The sequence below is a fragment of the Python bivittatus genome, unplaced genomic scaffold (genome assembly GCF_059951505.1).
Source record: "Python bivittatus isolate LINGU-HERP-01145 unplaced genomic scaffold, Pbiv_v1 ctg000530_np1212, whole genome shotgun sequence".
Lineage (NCBI taxonomy): Eukaryota > Metazoa > Chordata > Lepidosauria > Squamata > Pythonidae > Python > Python bivittatus.
The window spans coordinates 4383617-4398274 of NW_028277085.1; the positions used below are offsets into that span (position 1 = coordinate 4383617).

At 42.3% G+C, this 14658-nt stretch overlaps 1 protein-coding gene across 1 annotated transcript in view; it reads left to right on the forward strand.

Moving 5' to 3' along the window:
• Window positions 1–14658, forward strand: part of CCDC33 (coiled-coil domain containing 33) — a 103429-nt gene that overhangs the window by 12358 nt on the left and 76413 nt on the right. Inside the window, exon 4 of the mRNA XM_088148180.1 lies at window positions 14076–14239. Coding sequence (XP_088004306.1) covers window positions 14076–14239 — 164 coding nt within the window. The remainder of the gene's footprint in view (window positions 1–14075; window positions 14240–14658) is intronic.

A 14658-nucleotide genomic window follows, 5' to 3' on the forward strand; every position in this document is an offset into this window, starting at 1 on the left:
CTCTTGATGCAGTCCTCCACAGCACGCCAACTTGTATAGAATCAGTGATGTAAATGAGGTGAATCGCCATCCAGACTTACATATTTCCTATTTTTCCACCTTTGGCATGAGGGAAAGGAATTTAGAAGCCTTCTGAGTGTTGGCCAACCACAGTTCAACATGACAATCAAAGCTTATTCTGTGGTTATTCCTAGGTATGGTTTCTAGAAACAAGCCAACCCAAAAAAAAACACACTTTGGTCTGTTTCAAGTCTCATTCGTATTAAGCAGAGCTTATCAGAAAGCGATTCTTGCCCCCTCAAAAGGTGAGCAAGCAACATTTCAATTGAAACAGTGGAGCAGCCAAATTTTTAAGGCCAAAGGCAGTCTTGCAAATTTTGCTGGGTTTGAATCTTTTTTCATGAGAATGAAAATCTTGACAGAGACACCAAACAGGTCTGGGATCAAAATAGGTTGAGACATGAATTATCATCATCATCATCATCATCATCATCATCATCATCATCATCATCATCATCTCCCAGTGCATGCTTTAAAAGATTTTTAAAAAATCATGAAGTATGTTGAAAACCATGACAAAGCTAACCAAATGCACTGAATGCGAGAGACAGTGGGGAGGCTGGGAAAGGAATGGAAGAGAGACATAGATGGGAAGTCCATGGGAAACTTCTCTCATAAATGGTGACTTAGCCCAGGTGACGAGAAACCTGTGAAAAAGCATTGGAAATCATTCAGAGAGGGTCTGCCTCAATGAATTCAGTATAAACGAAGGTTGGGAATCCTCTTGCAGTCTACAAGTTGATGAATTTAGCCCAAAGATAAATGACTGAAGTTGGTGTAGTTCTTGCTTTCTTGACCCTGGGTGGGCTTGTCAGTGAAACAGTGTAGTTGAATAGATGTGCACTTAGCTCTTAATTTTTTTTAAAAATAAAAAGTGTCCAGTCTACTTGAAATATAAGCATGGGATCCTGGTGTCAGCTGAACTTAAGTCTTCTTCTCACAAGCATTTCACCACCACCAAACTAGGGGACGTTATCAAAGCATTGATGGTGTCACCTAGTTTGATAATGAAACATTTATTTTCAGCCAACACCAAGATCCCAAAATTTCAACTCTGAGCTATACCATTTTTGGTGTAAGTGTGGGCAAGCTGAACAACAGAATCCCATCTCTTGCTTGGTCAGTCTCTCAATTGCTTGTCATGGTGGAAGGAACTTGAATTATTGTAGAACAGAAACATGATGGAACTTTTTAAAAATGTACATTGACATATATCCTCCAAAAGGCTCTATTCCTTGTCCTTCATTCACAACAAATGTAGCCTGCAACTGTGCTTCGTCCCTCCTTTACATATTTGCATCCTTCTACCACTTCGATTGCTAGTCAGACAACATGGTTAAATTCATCAGGAGTAACTAATTTGCATTAAATTATCTCTCCTTGGTGCCCCCAGCTATTCATCGATGCTGGCTCCAATTATGCAGCATTTATAATTGTCGTATCATCTGTTTTGTTTTCGGAGCTGGCATCCAATGAGGTCCCAGTGTTTTGCTAGCCTGTTCCCAAGACCCATTGATTAATTTTTTCTTTTCCTAGGTCAGACGCTGAAAAGGGAGCAAGCATGTCAGCCTGCTAATTGCTTTCTGCAAGAAAGTGCCTGGAAGTCATATTTTAAGGACCTGATTCTTGGCTGGTTGCTTTGAGTAATTCAGGGATTTATCCCACCTCCCTGGAGAGGGGAGAGGGGAATCGATAGAAAAATATGGCTCTGATTTTTTTTTTTTAATTTCCCTCCTGAAGTTAATTGCTTTCTGATTCATCCACACCCTTTCTTCGCCCTGTTCCAAGTGGTGGATTCCTTGATGAAATTGCTTCCTATGTTTCAAGTAAGTGGAGACAGGACGGGGCCTGCGTCATTCCAGCTATGCATTAATAGACCTTCAAATGAGATTTCACAGCCTCAAATCTGATTATTCGGAGAGCTTTGGTTACCCTAGAGAGCACAGAGGAATAGATGGAAGCCTACCCCTCCCTGCCCGCAACTGTCATGTTTTGCAAAATTGAACCGAATTGTAATGTAGGCCAGGCGACCTTGCTTTTTTTGAGAGAGAAAGAGAGAGGAAGAGAGGAAAATATAGCAGAAAATTGAGTTGCTAATATTACTTTTTGCACTCTTGGAAATAATCAGCTAAAATGAGCAATTGGAAGAGCTTAGAAATCTGTTGTAAGCCTATCTGGGGGGAAATTAACATGGCAACTTGCTATCCAACAGAGATTAAGAAAAATGTTTTTGCCACCCATTGCTATTCTATGATATGATTTGCATAGAGTTAGAGGGGTGGAAGGAACATTGGAGGTCTTGCCCAGACAAAGGGCCATCCACTTTTGTTTGAAAACCTCCAGTGATGGGCCATCATGACTGCAGGAGATAGGCTGTTCCACTGTTTCTAATGGTGAGGAAATCTCTTCTTAGCTTGAGTTTAGATCTCTCTCTATAGAGCTTCCAACCATGGTTCTTGAACTATGAAGAATAAATCCATATCCTCTTCCCTGGGATAGCTCTTGGAAGGCTGCTATCAGGTCTTCCCTCCGCCTTTTCTTCTTTAGGCTAAACATACCCAGCTCTTCATAGGATTGACCTCCAAGCCCTTCACTAACTTTGTTGTTCTCCTCGGTACTCCTTCTAGTTCCTTAGTATCCTTCTTGTTTTGTAGAGACCAGAACTGAACAATGTATTCTAGGTATGGTCTGACCCTTGCAACAAAGAGCAGAAATCCAAGGACATCTTCAATTCTATAGTCAGTCTTGATGAACACTGACACATGCTTGGTTTGCACTTGTATGCAGAATATGGGGCACAGCTCAGCTTGGTTGCATGATGAAAAAGCTCAGAACTTTCTTCCAGCATTTGTGGGACTCAGTGATAATGGTGGGCATAAACACTTAGTCTCTTAGAAGTCTTGCATTTCCCATTCTCACTCTTATTGTTGCGTTTGTAAGCTGAAAATTGGACCACTCAAATTTGGCTTGTTTTGCTGCTGAATTTTAGCAGCACAACCTCAGGGGCCTTTGAGGACCATAAACAGATGTTGGAGGCCACGTGTGGGCCAAGGGCTTGGGTTTCCCATCTTTGTGTCTTGGAAACCATTCACAAGAAGAGAAATTAGCATGCAATACAGTAAGCATCCTGTTAAAAAGGTTTTGTTTACTGGAACCCATGTCCACCTTGCAGGACCATGGACAATGAATGTCTTCAGGCTGGACAAGGCCTTTTAAGCTAGTGTGTCTAATCCAGGTGTGGTCTGCATAGCGCAGAATTCCACCTTGCAAGGGACATCTTCAGCCTATAGCCCAGCGTTTCTCAACCTTGGCAACTTGAAGATGTGTGGACTTCAACTCCCAGAATTCCCTAGCCAGCCTTGGACCCTCTACATCAGTGTTTCTCAACCTTGGCAACTTGAAGATGTGTGGACTTCAACTCCCAGAATTCCCCAGCCAGCCTTGGACCCTCTACATCAGTGTTTCTCAACCTTGGCAACTTGAAGATGTGTGGACTTCAACTCCCAGAATTCCCCAGCCAGCCATGCTGAGAAACACTGCTGTAGCCAGTCTTCATGAAATTCCTCCACAAAGCAGGAATTTAAATTCAAGCATCCCTGACAGATGTCTGTCCAGCTTCTTCCAAGGGTGCATTCAGTGAAGAGGAGTTCACTCCTCCTGTAATCATCAATTCTGTTGTCAAACTGCTCTTAGGATGATTCTTCTTGTGGTTGTTTGCAAGCTGAGATTTCCGCATCAAAAGCTGTCAACAAGGTCACTCTTACCATGCTAATGTTCTTGAGACTTTTTTTAAAATTACCGTAAAGAATTTGCAGATGGATGCAAAATTGGGAAATAGGCAAACTTTGGACAGAATGCAGGCAGAACTAATACAGATGAGTAATAGTTATTCACCCATGAAAACATTCTCAGGGATTCTGTTGTTATTAATCCCTAATCTTTTTTGCTCTCCTCTCCTTCCTTGTAGGAAACCGAGATTGCCACCATTACTGTTCAACCGCTGTCTCTCTTGCTACATGACTTATTATGGCCTTAATGTTTTTGTTGAAACCTGTCCTCTGTCTAAAGGTTCTGGATTCAGAACCCCAGCTTCCAATCTTCTTTCTTTCTTTCTTTCTTTCTTTCTTTCTTTCTTTCTTTCTTTCTTTCTTTCTTTCTTTCTTTCTTTCTTCTCTTCCTCATAACATTCAACAATCATTAACTGGCTGGAGCAAAATAAGAGCAACAAAACTTCGTCATCTTCAAGGCAAGGCCCACCATTTTCCACAAGGCGAACACGAGAAGAAGTCTGGTAGCCCCTTTTCCGACTCACAAATTTTATTCAAGGACATATGCTTTCTGAAAAAGTGCTACCAGATTCCTGATTTTTGGCTACTGTAGACTAACATGGTTGTCCTCCCGCAATGTTCACACCAAGGTAGGGAAACAAAAACACAGCAGTTGTAAACAGACCAGACCATCTCCCTGCTACTCTTCAATAGCCAGACAGATGCAAAGAAGAAACAATAATATTTGAGTATGGAGATTCCACTTTTATGTCAAAAATGCAAACTCTTTCCTCCCCTTGTTTGTGGGATCCCCCATTTTCAAGCCATCTAAAGCACCGGCATCGTCACATCCTATTGCAGCAAATGCCCCAAATCAATTATGTCATGAAGTGTTTTCTTTGGCTGTTGAGGTGATTAATACTGTGGGCTGATGCTGAGGAGTTCTGATATCACGAGAGAGGACAGAAGTGAGAAAGAGAGAGGAGAAAAAACTCTCCCTCCCTTCCCTATCTAGAAGGACTGCTTCCTATGCAATCAAAGGCCATTGTTATGAGCTGTGCACTGAAAACTGCAGCTGTGTCAATGAAAAGTGAGTGGGGATGAACAAATGCTTTATGTTCAGTTTTGCTCTGTTGCTCTCTTAACCCAAACGTCTGTTTGTCCTGTGCTGCCTTTATACACATTTGCCATTTTCTACTTTCTCAACAAGGTTTACAGGAAAAGCATCTCAGTGCCAGTTTGATACTGCCTATCTCAGACAGAAAGGCCATCCATCCATCTCATTTCCCTGCTGTTCCTTCTTACGCACGTCTCCTTTAGAGAGGACCTCTAAGTGGGAGCAGCAAGACTTTTAGCAGTCAAGGGCCACATTTAACTTTTCTTGGAGGAACGAGGGCCATGGTGAGCAGGGTGAAAATTTAGATGGTTGGGATTATATCATTCAAAGGGCAGAGCAAGGATTTTCAGGAGTTCCCCACTGAGTTGGGGGGTGGGTGGGGAAATTTGAAGGGGGTTCTATATTTTGAAAACTATTTTAAGCCAGATTTAGAACTGACACTACCATGATGACTACATGTTTCCCACCTCAAAATGATTTTTAGCACTGGTGGTTGGGAAAGGCTAGAAAAAGAAACAAAATCAAGAGAAGTATGTTGACCACCGCTGGCCTAACATAACTTTGTTCTCTTTGCCAGAAAATGGACTTTTCCCCCCTCTTTTTTGTCACTTATTTTCTGTTTGTTTTCTATCTGTTTTGGCTATATTTAGTTCACACAGGGGCTTTTCATCTGATTTTACAAGTGCCCAGGGAACCGTTGAGTTAAGAAAGCTTACGCTGCAGTCACTTCATCTTCATATTATTTTATGAGGTCTCCAGAGAAGGATAAAGCTGGTGTGTTGCAACAACTGATCATAAATCACATGTGGGGGAAGGTCTAGGTCTTGTTGAAGGAGATCTAATAAGAACAGGCAACTCCTTGCTCAGTGAAGCACATTCTGATGTAATGGTGATCAAGTTGGAGAAGCAGATCACCAAAAGTCCTGGAATTAATGTGGGGTGAAAGAAGGTTTGCTGCTGGATGGTGTTAGCCTGCCAGTTGATAAAGATTTAAATCAGGAGACTCACAACTAGTGCTGTGGCTTCCTGAGCAATTTGATATGTTATCTCCCCACTGTGATTTTGAATATGACAGAGGACAGAAATGATGAAACACTTGGGGAACTGGCATGCTGATTCTCATGAGTTTGATGTCGTTTTGATTGTGTTTCAATTAATTAAAATGAAAATTGTAGTAAACTCCCCACTTTTTGGAGCATGACCTTGACTACTCCTCTCTTGGGCCAGATGTAGACTAGATGGGACAAAGGTTCAAATCTGCAGCTTTCCAGGCATGGCTGACTCACGATTCTCTATAGCCCTAGCTAGTTTGGCAGAGTTTAGAAACCTTTTCAAGTCTTGAGTGTCATTGTGTGGTTTTATTAAGGTGGAATGGGGAGAAATAGTAATATTAATGAAAACACAGTGGATGAAATGCTATAAAGTGTTAAATTTCATGAGATTTCTGCATGCTCAGACCCAATATCTTGTCAGATTTTGATGTTCTCGTCCACCAAATCTTATGATACTTTTAGAGTCAGAACCGCAAAGTATCATAAACGTGGTGGGCGAGAACAAGATGTTGAGCTATACAAGATTTGAACATCTTGCCAGATTTTAGTCTTTATAAATAAGTATTTGTTTATTCAGCAGACCCCAACTCAGGTGGTCACAGGTGGCATGACATTTACAGATATTGCGCTGCCAAGCCACCACTGATGATAGAGTTGAACAGCATCTGAGGCATCCATTAGAAGCCACAGTGACATCAGAACAACATCACACATATCATGAGATCATCGGGCATGATGTCCTTTGTTCCTTCTGCATCCCTTGTAGATGTCTACAGTATATCTGTGGCCAACCAAGGTAGTCCTTTGCACTTACTTCCTTATGCTCCCAGAAGCAAGGCTGCATTGAATAATGTGTTTTGGCCCCTGAAAATTTTAGAGCACTGTGTCCCCTTTTCATTTCTTGACCTTCTTCCTTAACCAGTCATGCTGGAGGAAACATTTCAGACCACGTCAAACAAAAAGTTTGACTTGGAAGCATTGGCTTCCAATGATTGTCTGTCATAGCTGTCTGGGGTGAAGGAGAAATGACCCTTCCTCAGTCCATTCCATACACTTCAAACCAAACAGGCTATAAGTATTGGCAATTGGGTAGCATCCTCCATCAAGCCTCAAACAGGAGGCTCATGAGAAGCACATATCTCTGTTCGTTGTTGCCCATTTTGCTAGGCAACCCTTTAAAAGTCTTTTTAAACATAGATACTCAAAATGCCTTGGTAGTTGTCAGGGTGAGATCATGTTGGCCTCGGAAGAGTGAAGCTGATGACGTCACAACCAGTCAGTTGTGATGGAATGGACATGCTGCAGTTCAGCTCCATGGTTCAGTAGGTACATTCACTCCTTTGCCGAACCTCCACTTAATGATGGAGAAGCTCCTTAGAAGCTAGAATGGAGCAAGTCCTCTTCTCTTTTAAAGTGCTGAAAACAATCGTAATGATAAAAACTATAGCTGGGTCTCACTGTCACAAAGGCCTGAGAAAGTAGTAAGAAATTATTCTTAAATAATAGCTAAGAACCCAGAGCTGCCTGAAGAAATGGCTGATGACACGGATGAGGAGTCATCCAAATTGGAGGTGAGTTGCCCTGATTCCCCAAGATGCAGATGAATGCCACAAGAATGAGAAACTCAGGACTGCACAGTGTCCAAGGATGGAGAGAAAGGTTGCATTAGGACTACCAACAACTTCCCTGGCAGTGTAAAATAACAACTTCAGAGGTTGACTTTTTCTGGGACCCCAATAACAGGAGAAGAGAGAAAGACATGATGACATTCTTCCCCTTCTCTAGAATGTCTTTTCCCTGTTAGCTTTTGTAAAAAAGCATCTTGGATACACACAAGCATAATATTTTCAAGGAAGTTTGTTAGAGGGAACCCCAGGGCAGGAGAAGGAACATGGAGACGATTAAATCTGGGCATCTCCAAGGAGAACCAAAAGAGATGGTAGCTGTAATTGTATGACACTGGCTGTCTTCTTGACTTTTGGCACACATTCACACAAACACACACACACACACACACAAAACACAGATGCCCCTGTGTTGGGCCCAAGAAATATATGTATATCAGTCAAGTTATTTTACTAGACAGCACAGACCTGGCTAGAAACACTGGAAGTCACCTTCAAACGAAAGACTGTTGGTTCTATTAACTCAGTTTCTGCTTCTTTCTCATCTCTGACTTTTATGCACCGCCTTACTTGATGAAGAATCTTGGCACTCTTGAAGGCATGCCAACTCTTTTGGCGTAACTGGTTTGCAAAATCTTGAAAAGTGTGTATTTCAGCACATGGGTACCTCTCCGAGTCTCCTATATATTTTGCAGACATGGAATGAATTTCTCATCCGTCCCTCCATTAAGGAAATCCAGTTAATTGTAGCATGAGATCTCCCTTTTACCAATGCATGGCACTGAGAATTCTTTTCTGTTTTGCTTTTTGAACCTGGTGACTTCAGAAAAAATCAGAGCACAGAAAATCCAGCATACGAAATCGATTCAGTTTATTTTCTTGGGGAACCAAAAAGGTAGGTCCCAGATTAGAAATATAATGTAAAGTGGGGTGTCTTGCATGTGTTTTAGGATTGCACCAAAAGGACCAGGATTTTCTTCTTTTTTCTTTTTTTTTCATTCCTCTCAAAAATCAAAATTTCTGTTAATTCTTTTTTTTTTTTTAGGAGTAAGGAAGAGATATTAAAAACCCCTACCATTTTTTTAAAGGGAGGAAATTAAAAAATGGCTGCCTCCTTCACTACTGGTGGATGTATATCTGCCATTTTAATGGATAGCCATTGAAGATTTGTGTGATACATTATGTAATGACAGGGCAGTGTTAAATTATCTGGCATAAATAGACATGATCAAATATGATTAAAGGTATACCATTATGGTGGACCATTTTATATAAACTGATTTATCAAGAGTTTGTTTAAGAGTTAGGTTTAGTTTTTTAAAATAAAGCTTATTTTGCCCCCCCCTCCCCCAAATGAATGCAGACTTAAAGGTATCCAGTTCTTGGCTTGAGGCTTGAAAAACAGAAATATAGTGCATTTCTAACAGGTTCAGTGGGAATAACCTATTATATAATGGTGCACTCCAGTGTAGTTAGAGGTATATCAACAAAAAGATCTGAAGAAACTAGGTTTGATCCATTTCATAAATGTTATGGCCTCCTCTGTCTATTTCCCAAATGTCTGAACCTGCTTGATCAGTTTCGCAAATGCCTCCAGTTGCTGTGTCAGTTATGCAAAAGGTTGGTTTCTCCTGCGCTTGAAACATTCCTTCCCTCTCTCCTTTTTGCGCATACTTTAGAGAGGAGCACTAAGAAAACTCACTGATGCTTCCCATTTAAAACATGACCCTGGGAAGGAGAGAGAGAGGAAAAGATAAAGCTGGAGGCAAGAGTAAATAGAGAATATGCATTCAGCTGTTATATGTATTTATGCTTGGCTTCTTACAAATTGGTTGTGCCAAAAGGAATGATATAAATGCACATCTTTCGGAGAGAATAACGTTGCCCAAACGTTCTCAGAAGCAGTTCCACATCTAAACAGGCACCAAGAGAGAAATATCAGAGTAATTGAAGGGAACCAAGGATTTTGTTAAGTGGGAGGATGGAGAAGATGGAAGACTGAAGGTCCAAAGTAGGGTTATCTAATGAAGCTTTCAGGCATGGATATTGAGTGTGACTAGCCAAGAAGACCTTGGAATGAACCCAAAAATGGATAAGAGATGGTAGCTTTGCATCTGTGGCTTGAATATTAGGGCTTCCTTCCCAGCTAGCAGAGTATGTCCTTTGATTTTTTCAGGGTTTGCATGCTGCCCAAATAAAAGCGCTCTGAGGTAGGCATACAATAAGCATTGGGAGATTGATGCCACAATAACAAAAGAATATTAAGAAGGGCATCCTAGAACAGGTTAAAAAGTATTAAATTATGCTGCAGATCTAAAGTACCGTAAATGTGGTGTGCATATAGCTCCAAGTATACTGGGGGACCAAAAAGGGTTTTGCCCACAGTACTGAAGAGTATGAAATGGACCCAGAAGTGTCTTTATGGGAAGAGCACTCCATAACCAGGGAATCATAAATGAGAAATGTCTTTCTCCAGTGGTCATTAGTCCTTCCTCCACACCCTGAGAAGGACCTCCATAGATACTTCTCCAGGGTTGTCTAGAAGGAGGCCCTCTTTTAGGCAACTTGTGTCCTCTTCAGGTCTTCTACAAAAGAAAGTATAAGGAGAAGATGGAGACATGTTTTCCATCTCCATTCCTTCCACACTGTCCTCCTCAAGTTGATGGAGAGAAATTCTCACTGTTATAACCCAAAGGATTGGAACAGCATTCCATGAAAGAGCTCCTTTTTGCTTCGCAGACCTCCCTGTCAAATGGGAAAGACGTGGAGGATGAGGCAAGCGTGACCAACATCTCCACTTTCTTTTCCTGTCCAGGTTTTTAAAGGTCAGAAGTGTCACTGAAAATTCCCTGTGTCTCAGAAGCACTGCAATTTGCAGACAACCACTAGCCTGCCTTGGAGAAGCCTGGGACTGCTCCCCATATTGCTCATTTGTCTCCTGAAGTCTTCCCCCTCCCACTGCTGTCCTTGGACAAATTGCCATTCATCACAGCGTGTTGTCGGACAGGATTCTTGTCCCCTTGATTGCCATCACAGGAGGATTACCATGGTCTTCTTAGTCTTCTTGTGTTCAGGCAAGGGGGCTTGCCAATTAACCTTTTCGTTTCTTCTCTTGGCCTGGTGGAGATCCAGCAGGGCAAAGCTTGTTGTTGGGCCACTCAGCTCCTCTTTCACTTTCTTATCAGAGAGAGATTTTCTCCACATTTTTATGAAGTCTTCGAATCATACGTCCTTGTCTTCTCCTTAATGAACTGGCCCAGCCCTACCATCAGGCAGAGTGAGTAGGTGGCAGAAGCCAAAAATTACCAAAGGTAATAAAAGTCCTTTGGCTGTTTATTGCAGTTCCCCTCTGTTGGAGACAGAACTCTAAGCATGTCACACAATTCACCTGATTCCCCTGAACTTAATCCCCTAAACTGCTTCACATGCAGTCACATGCATTTACTTCTTTGTTATGTCCAAATGCCCGCTTAACGGCATATTTTGCAGATTTCTCTTTTTAAACTGAGGAGCAGAATGGTTTGGTAGTTTGGATGTTGTAAGTGACCTTGGGAGACAGGAGGAAGAGCTGCAGACTAGACAACTATCATGCAAAAGGTATCTCAGCCCACAGAAGGAAAAGGGGCATGGGAAGCATCTCAGAAGGGAATCTCCCTAGTTTTTGGAAAGTAAAAGGAAAGGAGGGGAGAAATGCTTTCAAACTTGCAAGATTCTGTTACTGTAACCTTACAGTAAAGGTTAATGTTAGTACTCATGGTTTGTGCTTCTTGTCTGGACTACCTTGAAGGGCTGACAGATGTTGGGCTAAGACCAGGAAATCTTAGTTCAAGTCCTTCTGCTAAAAGATGTTGGGAGACTTGGGACCAATTTGTTACCTCTTAGTTCCATCAACCTCATAGGGTTGTTTTTGGAGATGTCAAATTGGATCAGGGAGGTACTATATGTGATCCTTTGGAAGAAAGGCAGCACAGAGAGCAAATACATAAATACATAAATAAATAAATACATGTTCCTCCCTGTTTCCTTTAATGTTTCATCTTTTATTCATTTTTCTCCCAGTCAGTGCCAAGAGGATATCATGCTTTCATTTGACCACGACTTTATTAATTGCAGAACATGGGCTAACCATGGCTAGAGGGCTTCCTGGGTACTGACGTTCTTGCTCCCCTGGTGACTTACTGGAGTGCTTGTCTAGCTCAGCTCTTGCACAAGCCGTAAGATGGGAGCTTACAACAGAACCAGTCATTGTCTAAGAGAACCGGAGGCTTCGTTCTGAATCCACTAACCACTGTTGCATAATGCAAAACTTCCTGGCAAGGACACCCAAGAGATGAAAGCACTGTGTGTGTGCGTGTGCGCGCACATGATATGTAGAATGTAGCTACGGACTCCTTCAGTACATCATGAACTGCAGAGGCGGCCAGCTTTTGGTCTTACAACTCTCATTTCTTTTTCTGCCCACATCTCATCTTCTGCTTCATTGTGGGCTCCACAAAAGTGAATACTCTGTGTTATCTCTTCAGGAGGCAGGCATGATCTTTTTGTGTTGTCTCACATAACCGTTGGACGTAATCTAGATGTAATTGCTTAATGCAGTCCAGAAGCTCTTAGCCTCATTTTTATGGTTGGCTGGATGGGAAACAATGCGTCAGGTGAACACAAGATGTGGTGGAGATACTTCAACTTGAGAATTTGAGAGAGCGTCCCCTTGAACATGGCCAATTCTCTATCACTAGAGCTTTGCTTCTTGATCAGGAACTTGGGAATCCGTTTGTTTTTTGTTGTTTCAACTAACAGGTTCTGAGGCCTGAAAAAGTTTGGAAAAGGTTTCCTCGCTCCTTTTTTTTTTTTAATCAGTGAATTCCTTTTTATCTCGTCCACTGAGATGCAGAAGACCTTTTCCCCCTGCAAGGTTTGGGAGAGGGGGCAGGGCCGGGTGCTTTCTACACATGCTCAAAAGGACTGATGGCTCTTTGAATTAAAGGAGGCACACTTTGCAGGGCTCTTGGGAATGCTTGTCGATGAGGCGCTAATGAAAAGGTGATTGAGAGCATCTCTGCCATCCTTCATTTGCAAGTCAAGAAGGTTGAAACATTTAACTCTTGCCTTCCTTTTCAGTGTGTGTGTGTGTGTATTTACAACATTGTAGTTAGGATTAGCTTTCACATGAAGCAAAGCATTGCCCTTCCTTCCTTCCTTCCTTCCTTCCTTCCTTCCTTCCTTCCTTCCTTCCTTCCTTCCTTTTCCTCCCTCCCTTCTCCATCCATTTCCTTCCTTCCTTCCTTCCTTCCTTCCTTCCTTCCTTCCTTCCTTCCTTCCTTCCTTCTCCATCCATTTCCTTCCTTCCTTCCTTCCTTCCTTCCTTCTCCATCCATTTCCTTCCTTCCTTCCTTCCTTCCTTCCTTCCTTCCTTCCTTCCTTCCTTCCTTCCTTCCTTCCTTCCTTCCTTCCTTTTCCTCCCTCCCTTCTCCATCCATTTCCTTCCTTCCTTCCTTCCTTCCTTCCTTCCTTCCTTCCTTCCTTCCTTCCTTCCTTCCTTCCTTCCTTCCTTCCTTCCTTCCTCTCCCTCCATCTTCCCTCCATCTTCCCTCCTTCCTTCCTCCCTCTCCCAGAAAGATTTACACACCACTATAAATACAGCGTGTTTTACTACCCATGTTAGTAATCTCTCTTCTGGTTTGAGCAGTTTCTTTTCCTTTTACAGATTATTACAAATCAAAATAATCTGGAAGCATTTTTTGTTTACAACTTTCCTCCAGTTATGGACATGTTGAGAAAGTCAATTTAGGAGGCCACAATGGGTAATGGAAAAAAGTGTGTGCAGGATGGTTGTGGGGGAAGTAAAACTTCCCCAATGTAAAAGGTGTTTTAAAGGCAACATTCAGAAAGGAATGATTTCTGGCCATTTCTAGCTGTTGCCTTCCTTTGTTACAATGGGGGTCCTTTAGGCAGGGAATTCTGGGAGTTGCCATTCAAAACACACAGTGGTGGGCAGCAGATGACCTTCCATTATATTACATGCTAAGATCTGCCTTGAGCTAGGCTTGACTTCTAGTGACCTCACGGGCATGTCCATATAGTTTTCTTGGCAATAAAACAAAGGGGATTTGCCATTGGCTCTGTGGTTTTTGGTTTTTGACCTCCTAATTTAGCTTCCAGTCTTGGGATATCCTGGTGCTTTCCTATCCAAGTCCTGTCCAGGTCCACCCTTAGCTTTTTGAGATTAACCCAACTCAGCTAGCTGCTGCCATCAACTCTAGTCCTTGGTCTGAGGAGCTCATGAAAGTGTTCATGGCATCTTCTGCTTCCAGAAATGGAACTACAGATGTGATTGACCCCAGTGCGGGAATCTGTGGGGGTTGCTTCAGTGAGTTTGCCATTCCTTCCCCTTTTTGATGGAGGAACAGGCCTCTATCCATGGTTTTCAAAACTTTCTCTTGCTTCCATCTGGCAGGTGAAAGAAGATCCAGCGGAACCAGGACAACCTATTTTGACTTCACACACAAATGACTGGCACCTGGCAAATCCCGAAAAGGAATCCATCACCATTGTACTGCACAGTGCCTCCAACCTGCCCTCAACCCGCAAGGGAAATGTTCCCCGCCCGTACGTCATTGTGTGAGTATATTTTCCCCCAAAACTTCTGCAAAGATTCTGAATTGAGTGAAGGACCTGTGTTAAAGGATGATTGCACTAGGGGCTTAAATGGTTCTGGTTTTCATGTGGGCAAAACCTGATCATCAGATGTGTTTGTTTCTCGTTGCATATGAGCAATGAGTTGGGTCATAAATTCAGTATCCATGGGGTTTGAAACCTCAATACTTTTTATAATACCTGTAAAGGTATGTGGGAATGACCTTGGGAGATGGGGGGAAGAGATGCTGCTTAGGGAATGAGCAGATAAGAGGGGATGTACCCCACACAGCTGCATAACAGGAAGAGAAAGAAACTTGGAAAGGAACCCCCCTAACCTCTCAGGCTGTAAAAGAGACAGCAGGAGATTTGTACTTTCAGACTTGCAAGATTCTGTTAATTAG